This window comes from Erpetoichthys calabaricus, chromosome 2 (assembly GCF_900747795.2).
Source record: "Erpetoichthys calabaricus chromosome 2, fErpCal1.3, whole genome shotgun sequence".
In the NCBI taxonomy this organism is placed as follows: Eukaryota; Metazoa; Chordata; class Cladistia; order Polypteriformes; family Polypteridae; genus Erpetoichthys; species Erpetoichthys calabaricus.
In genome coordinates this window covers 314758498-314782512 of record NC_041395.2, presented here as the reverse complement: position 1 = coordinate 314782512, position 24015 = coordinate 314758498, and the positions used below count along the sequence as shown (strand labels likewise).

The following is a 24015-nucleotide window of genomic DNA, read 5'->3' as shown; positions in this document are numbered from 1 at the left end:
GCTGCTGACCATGTGTAACCCTTCATGGCCACAATTTTCCCATCTTCTAATGGCTACTTCCAGCGTGATAACACACAAGTCATCTCAAACTAGTTTCATGAAGAATGAGTTCAGCGTTCTTCAGTGGCCTTCCAAGTCTGAATCCAATACAACACTTTTAGGATTTAGTAGAATGCGAGATTCACAGCACGATGTGCAGCTTACAAATCTGCAGAAATTGCTTGATGTAGTCATGTCAATATGGACCAGGATCTCAAGGAATGATTCCATCATCTTGTAGAATCCATGCCACGAAAAACTGTTTCAAGAGCAAAAGGAGGCCCAATCCAGGATTAGTTATAGTGGTCCTAAGAGTGTGCACAGTGAGTGTATGTGTGTGTGGTTATATCTGACCGGCAACGGGCCAGCATCCTGTCCAGGGTTTGGTTCTCTATTGCATCTGATGCTACTGTAACCCTGAGCTGGAATATTCAGGAATAAAAAATGTACCTTTTGTCTGCATTAACATATATTTTCTTTAATTTTTACACTACCTTCTATTATATGTATTATTCCATAGCAAAGCTTGTAGACCAGAAAGACCTGTTACTTCTAAATGACCATGTATCTGGACAAATAACTTATAAACTTTAAGAACAAACAAGTCATTTGGAGTGTAAATCCACTGACAAATATACTGCCAAAAATATGACAGATTTTTTTTGACTATTTGGGAAATGTCTGCATTAATACTTCACTGTGTGTAGTCAGCAGGGCTTACTCGTACTGCAAGGCCTGGTTAACTGAACCATTTAAAGCAGAACAAAGTGAAGTGATCGAGCAGTAGATGTTGCTGCTGATTAGCGGGTGAAATCGGCTCACCCGTTGGTGTCAAACGATTGGGAGGCACTCGTGGTATTTGGGTCACAGTGCAGAACTGCTGCAGGTGGAACTATAATAGGTACACTTTAACCTTCATTTTTCCTGCTGACCCACCAGAGTCACAGCCCTGTGTTACGGGGGTACTGCGGAGTTCAGGCGTCTTACTGTGCTACATGGCTGTAAATAGAATTAAAGGAAAAAGAATAAACTATGAATGAGATGTGAAGCCAGCGGCAACCATAAATAATTCATCTCTGTCCTTTTTGGTGTTTTACCCTGAAGTGACAAACACAATCATGTAGTCATAGCTGGCTTGTAGAATGGCATGTATTTGGACACAGGATATCTGAAAGGCAATATACTGCTGAGAAAGAAAAGGCAATAATTAGACCCCGTATTATCCAACGCTTCAGTAGCCTGGGGAAGTAAAGGAAGCATTAGCTATACTAAAGGAGGGACAACATGTACAGCTTTATTGATAAAGTGATAATATCCAAAATATTCTGTGAAAGTAAGTTAACTCTGCTCGTTTATTTTTCATATCCAAATTATTTCTACATTTTGTGAACAGTTTTCCTTTTTCACATTAGCTAAAGATAACATAACAAAATGGGTGGCATGATGGCCCAGTGGTTAGTGCTGCTGCTTCATTGGACCCTATGTCCCCATTTTGAATCCTGCGCTTGATCACTGCCTGTGTGGTGTTTATGTGGGCTCCTCGTGTCCTTGTGGCTTTATCTCCAGCATTCCAAAAGACATGCAAGTGGGGTTAATTGACAACTCGAAATGGGTCCCATGGGTGTGTGTGTGCATGTGTGCCTTGCAAGATTTGACCACCTTGCACCCAGTGCTGCCATAAGCTGCAGCAACCCTGAACTGGATTCAAGTCTGAGAATGTACAATGCCTATAAAAAGTATTGAAATTTTCACATTTTATTGTTGACTTCGTTTGGCTTTTTTGACACTGATCAACAGAAAAAGACTCTTCAATCTCAAAGCAAAACAGATCTCTGCAAAGTGGTATCAATAAATTACAAATATAAAACACTAATGGATCACATAAGTATTCTGCCCCTTCAAGTATTTAGTAAATGCATTTTCGGCAGCTAAAGTGGTAGGACTTGCGTTTTTTGTGAATGAAAAATGAGGCAGTCCCAGACACATTCTAATTAAAGCACTGATGTGCAACCCAAATGTTGAGCTGCTGGTGGTGGGCTTATGGCTTTACTATATTCCAAGGGAGTTTTCACGTGCCATTGTTTCAGAAGTTTACATGCTCCCTTCGGCATACATAGTAATCACAGCAGACAAATTACATTCTGTGGTAAGCAAACTCACTACTGACCATCCCATCATAATTTCTGAGGACTTTAACTATGCATCACTTTCCCCCATGCTCAAAACATTTTATTACCTTGTGGACTGTTCAATAAAGGAAAACAGGCCCCTGGACATATAATTGGTGCTGGGCCACCTTTGGTCAGATCTGATCATAATTTGGTACAGCTCATGCCCCCATATAAAGCCATTGTCCAGCGGCTGCCAGTCACCACCAGGACCATGCAGGAATGGACAGTGGAGGCTGATATACAGTTCATGACACTGACTGGGACATGCTTTGTAAATCACATGGTGGTGACATGGAGGGACCCAGTCACTGTATCACAGACTACATCAAGTTTGTGGATAACATGGCATGAACAAAGACAAGTGTGCTGTTTTACTGACAACACATCATGAATCACAAAAGACTCCTACTGAATAAAAAGAAGAAGTCCTTCAGGACTGCAGAAAAGGAGGAAGCAGCTCTGTGAGGGGAAGTTCACTTCATAGAGAACCTGGAGCTACAGCAGAACAATGTGAAGCAAGTGTGGAACCGGGTTAGGGCTATCACGGAGTACAAACAGGCTCTAAAACTTGCAGAGGAAAGGAGCTTTAACAGGTTTTATTCATTCTTGTGTGTATAGAACAACACTACCAGCCTGTGTATAAGTTAAGGAGGTTTCAGAATCCCACCTTCCAGCTCTACCATGCATGACCTTCTCCTACAATGACATCACACCTGTGGTCTCCATTCCCCTTCTACTTTCTGGACTGTGTGTCTCTGCTGATCAAGCAAGGAGAGAGCTGAGGAAACTCTACACGAACAAGGCTGCAAGGCCGGATGGAATCAGAACCAGAGTGCTGAATGCATGTAGCAGCCAACTCTGTGGGGTATTTCACAACATATTCGCACCATCCCCAAGTTTGTAGAAGGTTCCCCAGCTGTGAAAAACATCCTATGTGGTTCCAGTGCTAAATAAAGAGCATTCCAATGATCCCAAGGGCTTCAGACAAGCTGCTCTTACTCCATACATCACGAAGACCTTTGAGTGGCTGGTCCAGAAATAGCTTCAACCCCAGGTTGAACAAAGAACATCTTTACCCTCTGCACTTTGCAAAGCAGACACATATATATATAGGAAGGTGAGGACGATGCTCTGATCTACATGTTCCACAGTGCCTGCTTTCACTTGGACAACGCTGGCACCACAGTCAGGATAATGTTCTTTGATTTTTCCAGTGCTTTTAACACCATTCTGCTTCATTGACGTGGGAAATGCTCAAGACTATACATCTTGATGAATCTCCAGGATCATAGACTACCTGACCAACAGACAGCAGTTTGTGAGGCTCAGGGACTGTGTGTCGGAAATGGTGGTATATAATACTGGAGCACCTCAAGGAACTGTCCTGTCTCCTGCATACCTTCTACAAAACAGACTTCCAGTACAATAGCAGCATTTGCCAGTTGACTCCACCATTATAGGCTGCATTAATTAATGGAGACAAGTCAGAGAACAAAGGGCTTTTGGAGGACATTGTCTTCTCATGCAGGAAGAACCACCTGTGGGTCAATATCGGGAAGTCAAAAGAGCTGGTAGTGGATGTCATGTGTGCCAATTAGCTTTAGAGAAGTGTTGTAGATCAACAAGTATCTAGGGTTTCCCTTAAACACCAAACTGGACTAGTCTGACAACACAGTGGTGCTATATAAGAATGGCCAGAGCAGACTGGACCTCTTGAGGAGACTCAGGTCTTTTGATGCATTCTGCAAGATTCTGAAAGTTTACCAGTTCATAGCAGCTAGTGTGGTGTTCTGGGGAAGCAAACTGAGCTCAAAAGATGCAAAATGCCTGAGTAAACTTGTCAGGATAGCCTGCTTCTCACAGAGTGAACCCTGGACACACTGGAAGCTGTTGTGCAAAAGAGGATGGTGGCAAAATTTGGTGCCATTATGAAAAATTCCCTCCATCCTTTTCAAGAGGTACTTTTAGGCTCACACCACTTGCCTTGAGCATGGGAAAGGCGCTATATAAATAAAATGTATTGTTATTATTATTATTATTATCTATGTTCACAGGGCTCCCTCTGTTATCTTTGCATATCTGCACACTGCCATTTTTCCCCCATTCTGCTTTGCAAAGCTACTCAAGCCCTGTCAGGTTACATGGGACTCATAAGTGAACATGCTTTGTCAAGTCCAGCCACAAATTCTCAATTGGATTGAGCTCTGGACTCTAACTCTGCTAACTTCATGACATTCACCTTGTCGTTTTTAAGCTCTATGTTTGGAGTTGTTGTCTTGCTGGAAAAATAATCTTCTCCCAAGGCACATGTTTCTTGCAGACTACCTCAGGATTTCCTCCATTCCTGTGTTTTAACTGCATTCATTTTACCCTCACAAGCCTCACAGGGTCTGCTGTAGAGAAACACCCCCACAACATGATGTTGCCACCACCATGCTTCACAGTAGAGATAGTGTTTTTGATAATTTGCATTGTTCAAACATGGCGTTTAGTCCAATGGCCAAAAAGCTCAATTTTGGTCTCATCAGGCCATAGAACCTTCTTTCAGGTGAACTTTGAGCCTCCCAAGTGCCTCCCATAAACCTGCAACTGATGAATTTGCAGTAGATGAAATTGAATATATGTAAATGTAAAGTATTACGTTTAGGAAATAAAATATTAGATTTGAATACACAATGGGAGGACTGAAACTTGAAAGTACATCTTATGAGAAGGACATGAAAGTCATGGGAGTCACAATCTACATCCAAGCAGTGCAAAAAAGTTATTCTAATAGGTTGTTTGGTTCTACGTATATCACAATGTGTGGAGTACAAGTCAAGACAGGTTATACTTAAGTAATATAGTGCATTATTGAAGCATCATCTGGAGTACTTGGGTTACAAAAAGACATAGCAGCATTAGAGAATATTCAGAGAAGACTGACTAGGCTAAATCCAGGACTGAAGGGGGCGAATTATGAGGAAACCTTAAAGGAGCTGAGCCTTTTCAGTTTAAGCAAACCAGGATTTAGAGGTGACATGATGGAAGTGTTTAAAATTATGAAAGGAATTAGTAGAGTGAATCCCAGATGTTACTTTAAAATAAATTCTGCAACAAGACCAAGGGGACATGGCTGGAAACTTGTTAATAGGAGATTTTGCACAAACTTTTTATTTTTGCATGTAACAAACCAGTGACACATGGCATAAATCACCAAGTACTGCAGTGGAGACCAGGGCTCTCATGTATAACGCCATGCGTAGAACTCACACTATAACATGGCGTAAGCACAAAAGCGGGATTGTGCGTACGCACAGAAAAATTCAGATGCAGGAATCTGTGCGCACGCATACTTTCACGTTCTTCCACTACATAAATCCCGATCAGCGTGAAAAGTAACGCACGTGCACGCGCCTTCTGTCCCGCCCCAACTCCTCCCAGAATTATGCCTCTTTGAATATGCAAATCAATATAAATAGCCTTCTGTGAAAAGACAATGGGAAAAGCACGGGGGGAAATATAAGAATTTCAGCGAATACCAAGTGGAGGCAAAGGAAAAACGTACTATTTGTTGGTTTAAACAGTTATATAAACAACAAAAGAAAGTTGATCGAGTGACAGAGTGTCGGAAAAACTCGAAAGATCAAATTCACAAAGTCGCAGTGCCCGAAATAAAAAAGAAATCACATATCAAAGTCGCCGTGAAAAGGCAAGTCGTAGCCCACCATCTGAGTGTCATATGAAAGCTTATTAGGGTACAAACAAAAAACATAGGCACATAGTGGGAAAAAAGCACGAAATGTCAACTTTAATCTCGAAATTTCCACTTTAATCACGTAGTTTATTTTGCCATTAAAGTAGAACATCATAAACTTCATCTTAAAATCGTTTATTTTACTAGTTTCTCAAGTAGCATGTTAAATGGTTTGTTCTGTGTTTGATCTTCTATGTGCTCTATGTGTGTGAATCACTGCGTGCTTCCGTTCTTTCTCTTCAGAATCCATTACATTTGTGATATTACAGCTCTCTGAATAATTAAAAGACTGAGATGTATATGTGATATCATTTTCATGATGATAGGAATGAAAGCATGTTATTAAACATGGGAACACGGTGGCGCAGTGATTGTTCATATCTCACGCAAGAGGCTTGCTGCACCATGTGCGACCTTCGATGAAATAATTTATTACAGAAGTACTGTCTCTTTCAAACGTACTAACCTCCAATTCCTGTCCATACTTTTCTTTCTCCAATCACCACACAATCAGCTCTGTAATAGACGTTAAGCCATTTGTAAGCTTAGAACGCCGATTCTTCAAAACTTTTAAGGAACATTGAAATATATTCGTAGTACATGTTTAATTATTCTATTCGTCTATCCTTCCAGTGTCGCGTCAGCACCAGCAAGAATACAGTGCAAGACAGGAGCTATCCTTGAACTAGCTATACGCTGCGGCACAGTGTCCTCACATGTTTAATTATTAACAATACAGATTATTTAAATGAAGTTAAAGTTTTATCTGTATACTATAAGCAACATATTTTGCTGCATTTCATCTTAAAAATGATATTGTCATCATACGCGCTTTATAAAGTAGCGCAGGTTGTGCAATATTATAACTGTAGTGTAAGTTTACAGTGATGTAATTGTACTTATAAGTACAAACAGTTCTACAAGGAGCACTTGATGGACTGATTGAGTGCGTTTATAGTTCTTGGGATGAAACTGTTTCTGAAACGCGAGGTCCGTACAGGAAAGGCTTTGACGCTTTTTGCCGTGGTTGAGGTAGTGTGTACTTGAAACTATATACCGATAATTCTCTTTCCGATCATCTGCTTCTGTGATTCACACTCAGATACAGTGATATAAATACTCCGAGTGGTGCAGTGAGAGTAATATGGAAAAAGATGATCCGCAGTGGCAACCCTTAACGGGAGCAGCAAAAAGAAGAACAAGATGCAGTGAGCGTAACAACGCTAAAGCAGTTATGGTATTTGGAATACTATGGCTATTCCCTGGCCCATTATATTGCTACAGGTTAATTACAATCAGATGCATTACACTAATAAACAATATGCAGTTAATTTCAGTGTATTTGATAAAGCCGCCGCCGTGGATGTGGATCTAAGAAAAGGTAACCACACAGGAACAGTAGCACTGCTTTGACGCTGGGTGCCGCCAGTCTGCAAAACCGAGCAGAGAAATTGCGTACGCCAAGGTATGAGTTAACGTGGAAATGTGCGTGGCTTTACTCCAAGTTTAAGTTTTATACATCGCGATTTGAGCGTGGAAAGGTTTGTACGCAACATTTCTGTGCGTACGCACCGTTTATACATGAGGCCCCAGGACTTTGGGGACAGTTAAATCTCGACATGACATTTTAGACAATCTCAGTAATTAGGATTGACAAGTTTGTACTGAATGGCTTGTTTCTGTCTTAATTTTTCTAATGTTCTAATGATGCTATCATTACCATACTTCATGGTGGTGGAAGGTATATTTTTGATAATTTGCAATGTTTGGCTTTTGCAAAACATTATGTTTAGTATAATGGCCAAAAAAGTTAAACTATGGTCTAATCAGACCATAGAACTTTCATCCAACTGCCTTCCGAGTCTCCCAGGTAGTTTCTGACAAATTCTAGCCAAGCTGTTAAGTGCGTTTTTCTTTTTTTTTTTTTTAGTTTCTCATATACGAAGTATAGGGAAGGTGTTGTAATCATCCAAATATTTGACCTCGAGATTTTGATGAATCTCAAGTTTTAGACCTCCCTGTGTCCAAAACTACCATTTTTGGAATTATGTCTGTGTGTGTCTGTGTGTACGTATGTAAACATGATAACCTCAGTGCGCTTTCAGTTAGGTGAACCAAATTTTGCATACAAGTATTAGGTACAAAAGTAGAATTCTATCAACTTTTGAGCTACTTCCGCTAGCCAGAAGTGGTACTTTTGTATTTATGCAGCTGCAGAATCTGATTTATTTAACTTTACTTTTATAATAATTTGATTTGATTTTTTGTTGATGGTTCTTTAATGTACACAATATAAAAATATAATCATTGTCTTGCGGTTTACTCCTCAAATATCCATCCCCATATCTGAGTATATACGAGAAACTCTATGGGGGACCACTCCCGATTTTTTAACAATGAGTTTCTCTTTGCCACTTCACTGTGACTGGTGAAGCACTTGGACAACATTTCTTGTTTACACAGTTCTCCAATCTCAGCCGCCATAGCTTGTAACTCCTTTAGGGTTCTCATAGGTCTCTTCGTTGTATCCCTCACTTGTCTTTTTCTTGCACAATTACTCAGTTTCTGTGGACGGCCTGCTCTAGGCAGATCTACTGCTGTGCCATGCTCTTTTGATTACTTAATGATTGATTTAAATGGACACCCAGGGATATTCAGTGACTCAGATATCTGCTTGTTTTGTGCTTTTCAATCACTTATTCATGGAGTTGCATGGAGTGTTATTTTGTCTTCATTGTGTAGGCCAGGGTTTCAAAGTTTTAATATCCCCAGTTTAAACCACCCCTTTTACTTTTGTTTTCCCTGCATATTTATTTTTTAACCTTATGGCCAACTTAATATATGTCATGTTGATTTTCTTTTGACTTTTGAGTTCAACATCTATGTACACATTGATTTTTATTAATCTTGTTTAATTTTAATGATTATTTTCAATGTTTTTAATTTTTCATTGTTATAGGTGTTTTCTAATTCCATTGGTATTTGCTATTTAATCTTGTGGCCGGGTATAGGAATGGCAGGCAATGAACAATGAAAAACTGGGACACCAACCGGGTCATCCCATTTAATAATGTTGTGGCTTCGACTAAGCAACACGCCTTCAGGCAAAAATGAAAGGAAAACGAAAGTCCACTCAGGCACAAAAACAAAAGGCAATCATGTGTGACAATACATAATATTATTCTTTATTAATTATTTTAAATACACAATAGTTTATACGTTGTTGTTCTTCTTCTTGTTCCTCTTCATCCTTTCCAACTTCTATGTGGGTTTGATGTGCCTGATCAACCTTCTCTATGCAGCTCGGTCCTGCACCTCCTTGCCACTCAAGCTGTTTTCCTCCAGATCTTCTTTTATTTTATCCATCCACCTCCCACTTTAGCCTCCAGCGCTTTCTCTTCCCTTGTACTATCATTCCCATCACTCTTTTGCCTATGTATTCATTATCTGTCCTCATCACACGTCCATACCAATTCAATCTACTTTCCTGTACATTTTTAGCTATCTCTCCTTCTTTTGTTGTACCTCTGATTGTCTCCTTTCTTATTCTGTCTCTTTTCGTAACTCCGCACATTCATCTCAACATTCTCATATCTGTCACATCTAACATCTTCTCCTGCACTCCCTTTACTGCTCATATCTCAGCTCCATATATTGTTGCTGGTCTTACTGTCTAGTGTCTTAATTCAATCACACAATACTCCTGATACCTTCTTCCACTTGTTCCATCTACACTGCATTATCTGTGTATTTAATTTTCCATTTTGGGCTACCCCTTATACTAGATATTTAAATGTATCCTCTCCTTTCAAAAGTTCTCCCTGCAGGCTAACTTCTGAATCCTGGTTATCATTAAATCTCATATATTCTGTCTTCTTTCTATTTATCCTGAACCCTCTATCATTCTTCCAACTTCCTCTTCACCTCCTCTGTTCTGGTGCTACAAAATACAATGTCATCAGCAAAAAGCCTGCACCAGGGGCACTGGTCTTTCATCCCTGACTAAAGATACCCATCACCAAATCAAAGAGATAAGGACTTAAAGAAGATCCCTCCTCGAACTGGGATCTTGTCTGGTACCCAACACTGCTTTTAACCCAAGACCTCACTCCCCCATACATAACCTGGACTATCCTTATATACTTTTCTGTTATACAAAAGCGTATCCCTCTGTATCCTTTTGGTTTAGATTGTCTTTGATTATAAGAAGATGATAGTTTTACTTATGGACAGGTGATACACTCAGTGCTCTTGGCCTGAAGGACATTACCAGAGTAAACCAAATGTGTATCTCTGTTATTTCACTGATGTATCCCTTTGCAAAAACAGGCTTTGTGCTTTCAGCTTCTTTCATTTACGCCATGTCTGTCTATTTTCTGATCTCTGGAACACAACACAATATAAAGAATTGGATTGCTTGATTGACAACTGTAACCTCTCATTTGCAGAAAGCCATATTTTGGAAGATGTGAACAAATGCATCATTGCCCTTCGAGAAGATGACATTGACTGTTTTGACCAAGCAGCAGGAGCGATTCAAGGGCGGTCCACTCGAGTAGCTCACGTGGTAACTGGAGAGATGGACAACTATGAGCCAGGCACCTATACTGAAGGAGTCCTGAAAAATGTGAACTTTCTCACTAATACCGGTAAGCTGCGGTCCATGTTTGCTCTCCCAGAATGCATTTCCAAGTATTGAGATACAGTTGGGCTCTGCATCATTCCCTACACCTTTGCTTCATTTATTGAGAGGAGTCCTTTGTATGAGCCAGTCCACAATTTGTCTGCTGTGGTAGGTACATCGGATAAGTAAGTTTTGTTTTGGCTTGACTAGAACAATAGACTGAAAGGACTGATCTTTACTCTCATCAAGATAACTGACAAAACATTTAGCAATTCATCACAGCGACATAAAATGGCAACATAAATCTAGACTGACAGCTTGCATCTTGTTATTAAGTTTCAATCATGATAAATTGGTCTAAACTGTGTTACTGCTTGGAAATGCAATATCCACAAGAATAAAATAGTCTTGATAACTGCTTCAAAAATCATCCAGTTTATTATGATATTGGTGTTTAAAAATGTAACATTTAAAGATTAGACATACAGTATGTAATATAATATGTTCTAGGATATCCAGGAGTTTCCACGTAACCGGTGACTGAAGTCACCAAGTCTCTGCATTTTTTAACTACTGAAGACTCTAAAGACAACTTCTTTTTATAGTTATTTCCAAACAGGCTTTTTGACATGCTGCATCATATTTTACATTAGTCTCTAAATATTAACATTAATATTGTTTTCCTTAATCAAAAGGTTTATTTTTTTAACATTTTATTAATTTTATTAAAATCAAATAATATTCCATGCAAGCAAGTCAAGTTTAACAAAGTTAGGTTTGGAACAAATCGACCCCCACCCATGAGAAAGAGAGCTAGGCCAACAGAGTAAAACTTTAATAATAGTAAAAACATGTAGATAAATAAATGAATAAAAATGAACAGAATAAAAAAGAGGGGAGAGAATCCACTTCCTCGGTGCTTTAAATGCTTATTCTAAACTTTTATTGATCAGATCCTGCCAGGTTTTGAGAAAGTTTTGCACAGATCCTCTAAGTGAGAATTTTATTTTTTCCAATTTCAGATAATATATAACATCAGTTACCCACTGACTTAAAAGAGGTGAGTTAGGATTCTTCCAGTTGAGTAAGATAAGTCTATGTGCTAATAGTGAAGTAAAGGGCGATCACAGTTGGTTTGTCCTTCTCCTTCTCCATGTATTTGTCCCATATTTGCCTGTATTTAGTTTTTCTCAGGGCACTATCATTTTCAGTTGCTGCCATCATGACACAACATTGGCTGTTAGTAGTATTGATCTGCAGAATTCCCCAATTTGTGTTTCAGTGAGAATTTGTTGGGTTCATAGGTAAACCTCTCTGCCACATTTTTCACGGCCAGATTAAGCAAACTTCATTTTTCCCAGCACCCCATGATGCTTTGCGAGTTCAGAGTGACATCATAAAGCTGCAGCAATTACATTGGATGATGACATCACACATGCATACTGTATACATACTCCACCTCACACTTTACAGCACTGCCAAACCGATTTGTTCATGCATGAATAATTTATCGAGTATACACATATGCGTAATGTCACTACACAGTCAGTATTCCAGCCTGATTAAATAATAAATTCCAATTAAATAAATAATTTCCAGTATTTTAATTTGAGGTGTACATTATCTGGCCATAATGAGAATATTATGAAAATACTTTGCTGCTCTGCATAGATTTATTGCATATTGTGACTTCACCACTAGGTAGCACAGATCGGGTACTAACAGGGGTAGCCTCCCTAAGTATGTAATGCTGCTCCAGTCCATTATAGGGTCTGTGGATATTAGTTGGTTGTAATGATAAGTGATCTAAACACACACAGAGTGTGTAGATGCCACATGGGCTAGACGGGCATCCCGGCCGGGAAGGAAACAAAAAGCAGACCCAGAATGAAGAATAGGAAAAGGTGGATGGACAGCCCATGTAAAAGAAAAGATATTTTCTTTTTATTTCCCCAGCACGCTAGATGGCAGCAGTACCGGATATCCATTCCCAGTGGGAAGCCAGCAGGGCATACATGGAAATGTAATCCAGCAGGGCAACCCTGCTGGGGTCATGGGTGCCACGAAAGGGTGCTGCAGTTGGACAAGCACCCTGTTATAATGGACAATCACCCTGGCACTGGAAGTACTCCTGGGTCTGTAATAAAAGGGACCACACTCCCTTATCCAGTCAGAGCTGGGAGGTAGAGAGGCAACACTTGACTGGAGGAGGGCAGTGCGGTGGTGAGAGAACTATAGTGAAGAGGAAAATCTGTGCTTTGTGCTTGTTGTGACTTATTTGAAGGTAATTTGGTTAATAAACCAACCTTTATTTGACCCCGGGACTGTGCTTGTGTGTTAGTTTTGGGGTTTGGGCTTGCTGACACCCGGGTTTCCATCACAGTGATAAAGGACTCTGAGTATTATTGACCTGGAGAATAATTTTATCTCAGATAGACACAGTTGCTCAGTGATTACCATTACTGCCTAAGACTTCAGGTCAATTTTTTAGTCACAATAATTGGTCCAGCACTTTAAAGATAGACCATTGCACCATTAGAACCCATTCAAAACTGGATCAGTTTCTCATTCCCTGTCAACTTCAATCCATTTCACTGAGTTCACCAAAATTCCACATTTCCACTGGACTTGTGGCAAAGCAAATTCAGCAGGGTTTCTTCTTCACCAGAAGTAATGAAGTCATGTAGCAGTAGACAAGAGGAACTAAATGAAATAACAGCACCCGTGGGGGCTAGGACGCAATTTAGGAAAGTGTGTGTGTGTGTTTTTGTTTTTTTTTTTAATTTTCTCATTTGTCTGAATAAGGACTTTCCATTTCACAATTGCTACCTTTGCCAGCTTCATTGTGCATACCAGCCAGTGATTTATTTGGTAAAGGATAACTGAAAGAATAACAATGCCGTGCTAATCTTTAAATCTGTATATTTGGAAGGAACTTTTCCCCATGCTATTGTAATTGCTTATTTCGCCTTTATTATGTCACCTTATTTGCTCTGAGCAGAGTCCACAGTTTATGGTCAACTTTGCTTTGCTTTATTTACATGTAACTGTGTCCACAGGAGAACTGATATGTTAATTTCCTTTTAGGACATTATCAGTAATATCAAATGGAGTTTGTCAGGAGGTACATTATATTGTTGAAAGTATGTTGACACTCCTCCTTATTATTGGGATTAGTTGTTTCAGCTTTACCCGTTGTTACATAAAATCAAAAACATAGCTGTGCAATCAGTGACAAACACTGGAAGTAGTATATGACTACTTTTAAATGTGCTACTGTCATTGGATGCCACCTTTATGACAATTTAGTATGTGAAATTTCTGCTCGGCTGGATCTGCCCCAGTCATCTTTAAGTGCCATTATTGTGAAGTGGAAGCATCAAGAAGCAATAACAGTTCAGAAACAAAGTGGCAGACCACCCAGTCTTTCAATACAATACAATACAATTTATTTTTGTATAGCCCAAACTCACACAAGAAGTGCCACAACGGTCTTTAACAGGCCCTGCCTCTTGACAACCCCCCAGCCTTGACTCTCTAAGAAGACAAGGAAAAACTCCCAAAAAAAACCTTGTAGGGAAAAAATGGAAGACAGCTTGGGAAAGGCAGTTCAAAGAGAGACCCCTTTCCAGGTAGGTTGGGCGTGCAGTGGGTGTCAAAAAGAAGGGGGTCAATACAATACAATACACAGAACAGAACAAATCCTCAATACAGTATAAACATAAAAACTTTACAAGTAAGGAGCAGAATTTAACAGTAGATGATATCACATAATATTATTTGGATTTGTTTAGAGTCCTGGAGATCTCAGCCATCAAGCTACCTCCCCCATTTGGCCATTCCACAGCTGAACAGCGCTGGGCCAGCCAATCTGATGAAAGGACCCCTCTTTCCCAGGATTCATGCGATCCTCCATCAGGGATGACTTTACCTTAGGCAGGCAAAACAACTTGGCAGGTGGGCCGTGGCACTAAGTGCCATATTTGAGTATCAAGAAGAGAAACAGAAACAGTGAGGGTTAGTATCCAATTATAACTATCATGTTACTTATGTTTTATTGCTAAAGACTAACAAAAGAGATGCAGTCTGTACAGTTAATCAGCAGCTCTATTCAGGATATGCTAAACTGAAGTAGTGAGTCTTCAGCCGGGATTTAAAAGCTGAGACCGAAGGGGCATCTCTTATAGTAGCAGGCAGACCATTCCACAGTTTAGGGGCCCTGTAACTAAAAGCTCGACCTCCCACTGTTATTTGATTAATTCTTGGATTCATAAACAGACCGGTATCTTGAGATCTTAATGTGCGCTCTGGTTTGTAAGTCATGATAAGTTCAGACAAGTAAGCCGGACCTTGGCCATTTAATGCTTTATACGTTAAAAGGAGGATTTTGAAATCTGCCCTAAACTTAAGCCAGTGTAAGGATTTTAGAACTGGAGTTATGTGTTCATATTTTCTTGTTCTTGTAATAATTCTTGCAGCAGCATTTTGGATTAACTGGAGGCTGTGTAAAGAACAATTTGAACATCCAGTGAACACTGCATTGCAGTAGTCAATACTACTAGAAATAAATGCATGAATTAATTTCTCAGAATCCTGTTTATTTAGAAAGCACCTCAATTTCCCAACATTTTTAAGATGCAAGAAACATGATTTGGACAACTTTGTAATGTGCGCTCTAAATGACATGTTAGAGTCAAGGAAAACTCCTAGATTGCGGGCTGATTCAGTAAAATTAATGGTGATTCCAACTGAGTTAAATGATGAAAAAATATTGTTGTGATCAGCGTCATTCTCTCCAACAATTAACATCTCTGTTTAATCTGTGTTTAACCCTTTAACCGCCAACTCCCTAAATATTCCCCAAGCCAGGCGAAATCTGAACAATTTTTGTTTTTTTACTTTTTTACATTTTTTTTACATTTTTTACATTTATTCAAGCAGTATTGACCACTAAATGTTGTGCAAGTTGCCAGTGTATACACGAAATCTATAAATGTAACCTGAATTCTCAGCTAAGCAAAACATCTTGATACCAAACCGTGCCCTTTTCAATGGTAGATACTGTCGAAACTGTAAGCGGCCCTTCCACGACAATAAACTTTCATCAACTGCAACTGACGGTCCTGGCATGTAGGGCAACTGAAATGCTTCAAATAAATGATCAATCAAAGGACGTAGCTTGAACAAGTGGTCGCGGTTTGGATCTTTCTTATCTGGCTCGTTTCTGTTGTCATTCAAATGAAAGAATTTCAGCAGCAAAGAGAATCGGTTACGTGTCATGACAGCTGCAAAAATAGGTGTTGCATACATAGGATCTGTAGACCAGTACATCTCAATATCTGGTTTTCTGATTATTCCCATCAACATCAAAATCCCAATGAATTTTTTCATTTCGTTTTCATCAGTGTCAAACCAAGCAGGAACACGGGAATGTGGAGGTAAATTGGGATTTTTCTCAATAAACTGTGCTGCATACAGATTTGTCTGATGAACAAAATGTCTAATCAAATCAGGTGACACAAACAGCTCATAAAACTGCTCAGCAGTGTAATTGTTTACATCAACAATAAAGCCACACGTTCCCTCAAACGAATGCAGAAAAGGTAGTTCACCACGGGCAGCAGCCCAGCTGAGATGCTGGGGATACACCCACTCAGCGCCGTCATCCGATGCGTCTTCATTCACAATATCATGCAGCGCACGTTGCTGCTCATCACTGTCACTAAAATCTTCTTCAGAACTGCTACAATCATGATCAGAACTGTCCAAAATCGCCTGCAAAGCCTCACTTGAAGTCAGTTTACGTTTTGCCATATTCACAGCTGTTACATGCGAATCACGTCACATGACCGGCCAAAACAACCACAGACTTGTCGAAATACAACGTAGTAATAATACCCACGCCAAACCGTCAGTTATACTACTTGCCAGGCATTCATATAACCACAGGCAAATGTGCCGGATAATTCCGGCAGTATGGCGTTAGCATTAAAACAGCGGTGCCGGATATATCCGGCAGAGGGCGGTGAAGGGGTTAAAGACAAGTAGTTCTCATCCATCCACTCCTTTAATTCACTAACACAACTAATTAAAGACAACATTGGAGAAACTTCATTTGATCTAAATGAAAGGTATAACTGGGTGTCATCTGCATAGGAGTGAAAATGAATATTATGTTTGCTAATGAAATATCCCAGTGGAAGCATATAAAGTGAAAACAGTAAAGGTCCCAGTACTGAGCCCTGTGGGACACTATATCTCACTTCTTTGTATAATGATGGAGTATTGTCAGCACAATTCTGTACATATTGGAATCGATTTGATAAATAAGAACTAAACCAAGTGAGCACAGTGCCTGTAAGTCCAACATCATTTTCTAACCTGTGCAGTAAAATAGAATGGTCGATGGTGTCAAATGCTGCACTTAAGTCTAACAACATAATTACAGTGGAGTCTCCTTCATCAAAGGATATTAGAATGTCATTTACAACCCGCGTTAGCGCCGTTTCTGTACTATGACCAGTACAGAAACCAGACTGGAATTTCTCACATAAATTGCAATGCATAAGGTGTGACTGAAGCTGATTGGCGACTACTTTTTCTAGTATTTTAGAGAGAAAAGGTACATTTGAAATAGGCCTATAATTATTTAGTATGTATGGGTCTAGGTCTGACTTTTTAAGTAATGGTTAAATGACTGACACTTTTAGTGCATCAGGTACTGTGCCATGCAATAATGAACTATTGATAATGTTTAAAATAGGTGCTGCAAGAACATTCATTGCACTTTTTACTAGTTTTGTTGGCACTGGATCTAGGGAACAAGTAGTGGGTTTCATTTTAGAAATTAAAGTTAAGACTTCCTGCTCAGTTACAATATTAAAATTACTAAAGTGTTGAATGCAATGTGAGACAGGGTCTGCCAAGCTAATACACGGTTTGCACTGTGATGCTGAGATCTGTGATCTTATATTTTTAATTTTCTCATTAAAGAAGTTCATAAAGTCTGTACTGCTAATATCTGTTGGTATTTTGCACTGTTGATCTGAATTTCCATTTGTTAATTTAGCCACTGTTCTAAACAGTACCCGAGGAATTTTATTATTGCTATCTATTATTGTAGAATAGTATTCTGAGCGAGCTTTAAAGAGAGCTTTTTTATATTTTTTAACATGCAATTTGAAAGACATGTAGCTTTGTTGTTCTCCATCTGCACTCCAGTTTTCGACACTCTAATTTAAGAGCTCAAGTGTTTTCATAGCTGAAGCACACAGTGCATGAGAATCGCAAATTGTCTGACACACCACTCACGTTCCAAATTGCCTCTGGAAGCAACATCAATACGAGAACTGTGTGTTGGGAGTTTCATGAAATGGGTTACTATTGCCAAGGTGCACAAAAGCCTAAGGTCATTGTGCACAATGACAAACGTCAGCTGAAGTGGCAGGAAGCACACCGCCATTAGGCTATGGAGCAGTGGAAATGTGTTCTCTGGAGTGATAAATCACAATTCACTATCTGGCAGTTTAATGGACAAGTTTGATTTTGATGGATGTAGGAGAACACTACTTTCTAGACTGCATAGTTCCTACCGTAAAGTCTGGTAGAGAAGGGATAACGGTTTGGAGATGTTTTTCTAATTTGGACTAGGCCCCTTGGTTCCAGGGAAGGGCACTGTGAATACTACAGCATACAAAGAAATTTTAAATAATTGTGCATTACCAACTTTGTGGCAGCAGTTTGAGGAAAGCCTTTTTTTTATCCTAGCATGTTTGAGCCCCTGTGCATGAGGCTAAGTTCATAAAGACATGGAGGAAATTGAGTGGCCTGCACAGAGCCCTGACCTCAACCCTTCGAAACACTGTCTGGATGATTTGGAATGCAGATTACAACCCAAGTCTTGTCATCCAACATTAGTACCTGACCTCACAAAAATCTTAAAGAAGTTTATTTTTATCAAAACAAATCTTGGTGCAATTTCTTTTTTACAGCGAGCTTCTGGTTAACATTTTGAATTTTGATGGACATGACTTTTGGATCTCCCAGTTTTGATTAATGCCCGGTTCCTGGTCCTGTAAACCTTTTTTTTCACTGTTTGTTCTTTCAGTCAACACATAACTTCAGACTTAAGAATGTGGAATACTGAAGCAGATGTTTATTTCCATAAGACAAAATTAATTTAAGATGAGCAACAAAAGCACAGGAAAGAAATACTGTATATACTCGCAGATAAGCTGGGGCTTGATTTTACCATATAATTTCCAGTATTTTATAATGTCAGTCATATAAGTCGAATGCGGAAAACTCACGCTATTGATCTAAGAGATTATGATATGCTAATGCCCACCTAAGAGAGTAGCTACGGAGCACACTGCCTTTTTTTTATATGTATTGTGCCTACGTGACCAAACGGTAATACCCAAACTATTCCAAAGCTGTGATTGCACTGTTTTGCGTTTTTTGTATCTCACACTCTCATACACCTTTATCGTAAGAGCATCCCTCTATGAAGCTGGTTCTAAATTAAAAGTCATTGACCTGGCGAAAGAAATTGGTAACTGTGCTGCTGTAACAAAATTCAATGAGTCTGAGAAACTGATGTGAGATTGGAGGAGGCAAGAAGATGTAAAAAAAAAAATTTAAGTTTCACATTTTTGAATTTGTTATAAGTTGGGGTTTGATATTATGATTGATTTTTCAGGTTTCAAGACCCGAGTTATACGCGAGTATATATGGTAAGTGAACAAAATTTAATATGACAAAAATGACTGAAAGTATGCTAGAAATAAGTATTTCAGAGTTGAGCTAAAAATTGCAGTGTCAAACTTTTTGAAACAAGGAAAAAATCCTATATAGTACCGTATGGTAGGTGATTCAAGGAGGGTTGCTGTTTTTACTGGGGAGAAACAGGTCATTTCTATGTACAATGTCTAAAGATTCTGACATTTGGTGTGGATCAATGTGAGGAAGAACCTAAAGATGCTGGAGACTTATGCACACCGCAAGCATCACAAGGCCCCAGAGTATAAAATCAGCCAGAACGTGTGACTCGCCACATAGAACATCTGCCTGAGAGATTCTTCCTGTAAATCGGTTCCATGATGTACATTTATTAAGAGTTTCAGTCTATAGGTTTCCCCTATGAACTCACTTTATGATTCTCCTGTCATTTCAACCTCTTTCACTTAAGTCCCTGTAGAAGACATTGTAAACTTCCTCCTCCTCCTATTATGGTGGATGGAAATGCTGAATTCAAGGTTAAAATAATATTAAATTCTAAACTGTGGAACTTTCTATTGTATTACTTGGTCATCTGGGTGGGATGTAATCAACAGCATAGGTCCTGAGTAGAGAGTGATCTTGTCCATACCCCTTAAATATCAAAATTCTGTGAAGCCAGATGGGCATGTCCAAAGTCCATGCCTTAGGAGGAGGCCTTTGTGATGCACTTTGGAGGCTGTATATATCTTTCTGATCTCCTGGTTTTCACTCCTGCCTACTTCTTCACCTTGTAACGGTTTTGCACCAAATTCCTGGTCCTGTTGACTTTTTTTCTACGGTCTCCGCTTTCACTCAGCACAGACTTGCTGTTCAGTTAAGTATGATATTTGCACTAGGAGCATGTGTACCTGATAAAGTGTCACTGCTTAACCAATTGTTACAAAAACAAAAGTTACATCTTGCCTGAAGAAGGGGCCTGAGTTGCCCCGAAAGCTTGCGTATTGTAATCTTTTTAGTTAGCCAATAAAGGGTGTCATTTTGCTTGGCTTTTCTCTACATTCATAATGGCTAACACGGTACAACACCCTAGTACTAAAAACAAAAGTAAAACACTTTAGCGACTTTTAATACTGGACTTGATGTTATTTTATTAGAATTAACTCTTTTAAGACTAATTATTTTTCCCTTGTATCCCAGGACTAAATATCTTTCCAAAAAACACATTTTTCTGAAAAACACACAAAGCAGTGGTTTCACACATACATCAATATAAAATACTTATTTGTGACAAATGTTATTCTGTCTTATGTTCCATGAACCCCTACAGTATATAAATTCACATACTTATTACAAACCTGTTTGTTTCATCACTTATAAGCCAAAAGACACTTTCTATAACTAAACAGCTTGAACTAATCAGGTGGCTGGTAATGCAGTGTCCACTGGCACGCCATTTCGTTTGATGATGTCCAGTTGTCTGCTTGCCTCCTATAGATCTGTGTCTGGCGTCAGCTACACAAGTGCATTCAGCTCTACGATGAGCTGAGGACCAATCAGCTGATGCAAGTATCTCCAGATCACTTGCATCAAAATCAGAGTTCAATAAATCGCAATCCGAATCAGCAATAATACGCAAAAAAAGATACGCACTGAGTATTTTGCTTTGCACATTTGCTTCACTCTCTCTCCTGATGTCGATGCCATTCTAGACATTGTTTACGCTACTCACGCAAACACAGGGATTTGATGTCAAGTCAAGTTGTTTAACAGAGGGTCAACTTATAAGTAACAGTGACATCTACAATTTTTTTTTTTTGCCCTCTGCCCCTGAATGTTGGCATCCACCTTCAACCCCATGTGTCAACAAAAGTTGACATCCGCCCTAAAAGTGTTAAGTGGATAGGGCTTGCAAGCTTTGTTGGGCTGAATGGCCTGTTCTAATATTCTAATAACATATGTTAAGGCAAACAGTCAGAAAAACTGTTTGCCTCTATACTTTTTAAACAAATCTGTCTAAGAGTTCATGTTTCTGTCTATCTAACAATCATTATATTGACACACCATAAATATAACAGTATTAAGAACATTCCATTAAGGTATACACCAGTATCTTCCATTATCTGTGTAGATATTTCTATGTGTGTGAATTCCATTAAGGTATACACCAGTATCTTCCATTATCTGTGTAGATATTTCTATGTGTGTGAATTTCCCCTTGGGATTAATAAAGTATCTATCTATCTATCTATCTATCTATCTATCTATCTATCTATCTATCTATCTATCTATCTATCTATCTATCTATCTATAGATGTGCTAAATCTAAATTATACAGTAAATTCTCACTATTACATTTCTGAAGATTCACTTATCCACTATTATAAAAGTGTAACTCATTTTCAGACGCCCGTGGTCTATTCAGACCTGTTCACATGGAATAGTGTAGGGACAGGCATAAGGGGGTTGAAAAAAATAAATCTGAGAAGCCTGTCACACATGACTAATGTGTGACATTGAGCAATAACTGTTCAGTGATGCCCTTACATCTCCAGAGATGCAAGTGCGCTACACTGAATGGATCGACACGTGCCCAACTGGCGCCAAGAGGCAATTGTAAGCTGTTGAAACCCATTCGGAATGGTGACCAGACCTTGCAATTCTTCACACAAACAAGGAATTCCCAGTAAATGTGTTTTATAAGCTTGTACTGATTAAGTCCCTGCACTGTGCACACAATGCCTGTCACTCCTACCAAATGGATGGTCTAGTAAGATACTTGGTTTGGTCTCCTGCCCCTGGTAGAGCACCTAGAAGATGACTGAACTTGACTATAAAGGAAGTAAAAGTCGTAACAAGGTTTCAGTAGATGAACCTGCGGAAGGATCATTACCGAGACTTAAGGGATGAGAGGTCTTTCACATTCATCCAAACTCCGGTCCTCCTCCTGAGTTGGAGTCCCGCCAGAACCTAAGCCCATTTTTCTCATAAGATCAGTGCTTGAGTACCTGCATTTTCCATATCCGCAGGGTTTTTCAGGAATGTAACAACCATAGATAACAAGAATTGGCTGTATTTTAATTAAGCAAGCTCTTAATCTGAATGTGCCATTAACATTAACTTTACAAGACTGGCTACTACAACTAATATAAACGTAATCAGAGCAGACAAAAGATGTGTTTGGCTAGCCAGAAGATCTTGATAGGGGTATAATCAAGTTTAAATAGCACAGAAAATAAAGGACACCACTAACTTCCCTGAAGAACAGGAACACAGCGCAAGCTGTAGCACAACAAGCAGCTTCCAATGGTTTTCCAGGAGATGGCAGCTCTCAATCACAGTAGAGACACTGGTATAAACATGACAGTTGTATGGCAGTGTATTTTAAGAGTAAAGGCCGTGGAGGTAGCATACCTGAGTATCAGCTTCCCAGCACACATAATTCTTCATCCTCACGGAGGGCAGACAGCACATGTCAGCTTGCATTGACAGGGCAGGTGATGGCCAGTCAGGGCAGTGTCAGTGACTGTCTTTACGAAGTGTGCACTGAAGGCTCAGAGGAGCAGGATTTGAATGTGGTCAGCTGTACAGAGTCAAGATTGAGATCAGGATCCAGGGGATTACAGTTCTTGAATCTACACAACAAAATCCTCTCACCCTTGTCAGATGCAGTGAAGTGAGCTCAGTGTGAATCAAATCCTTGCTGTCATTATAACACTTTCAGTAAGTTGCTAATAATAATAATGATAATAACCAATAAGGAGAGATCTGTATGTTATAAATGCTTAAAAGAGATGTGTATTTATGCCCTTGAGGACAATTGTTAATTTATGATTTTGCGATTGCCTCTGAGTTTTATTAAAAAAAAAAGTTAATTGCTTTCCCCTGCATGTTTCATAAATAATAAAAACAAATTTAAAAAGCTTTCATTTTTTTCAATATTTCTAATAGGAAATTAGTTGAAAGTGTCTGACATTTGGTACACTGCTCAAAATGCAGCTAACTTAGCTTTGGTGACATCTCCCAGCCTTCGTGTATTCAGGACATCTCTTTGGAAAGCTGTCAGGTGTGCTTTGCCTTCACATTGAGGTCACCCTGAAATCGCTTGATAAGAAAAAACATAATCGGCCGAGATCACAACTTTCGTGATGTGATAAGTAAAATAAAACTGAGAGGAAAGGCAGATCATTCTTTGAGTTCCAGTCTTGATAGACAGTTTTATTAATTCATTTTTGAGTACAACAAATCATCCAATTACATTATTTTCCAGCTATTATTATAACCACTGGGATTAGTATTCAACCTGTTGTGTTTTATGGCTAAAGTAATGCATAAATCAAATAACACAAACGCACTCAGTCTTGTTTGACTTTTCCAAATTGTCCGGCTTCTCAATTTTTTTCAAACACTGAGGTTGACAAACTTTGGATAATTGCTTTGCTGCTGCAATCCATTTCTAGTGTAGCTGCAGCCAGAGGCCAAAAATATTAAGCCAGGCAGAAGCAGTGAACCTAATTAGATGATTGGCTAATAGGAAATTGCCTTTTGGAGTAGCCGAAATGTACTGCCACTTTAAGATGAAGTGTATTTGTCATCATTTATATCAATCCAGGTAATAACATTAAGATAGAATAATAGTAAGTGTCTCTAATTAAGCATAAGAGTTATGTTTCAACCTCTTGATTTGAAATTCCTACTGATTTGAGAACATATCTCTCTGGGAAGAG

The 24015-nt window shown here is 39.2% G+C and overlaps 1 protein-coding gene across 1 annotated transcript in view; it reads left to right on the top strand.

The window, feature by feature from the left end:
- Positions 1-24015, top strand: part of LOC114645628 (catenin alpha-3-like) — a 1052567-nt gene that overhangs the window by 814365 nt on the left and 214187 nt on the right. The window contains exon 5 of the mRNA XM_028793457.2: positions 10395-10595. Within this exon, the coding sequence (XP_028649290.2) occupies positions 10395-10595 (201 nt within the window). The remainder of the gene's footprint in view (positions 1-10394; positions 10596-24015) is intronic.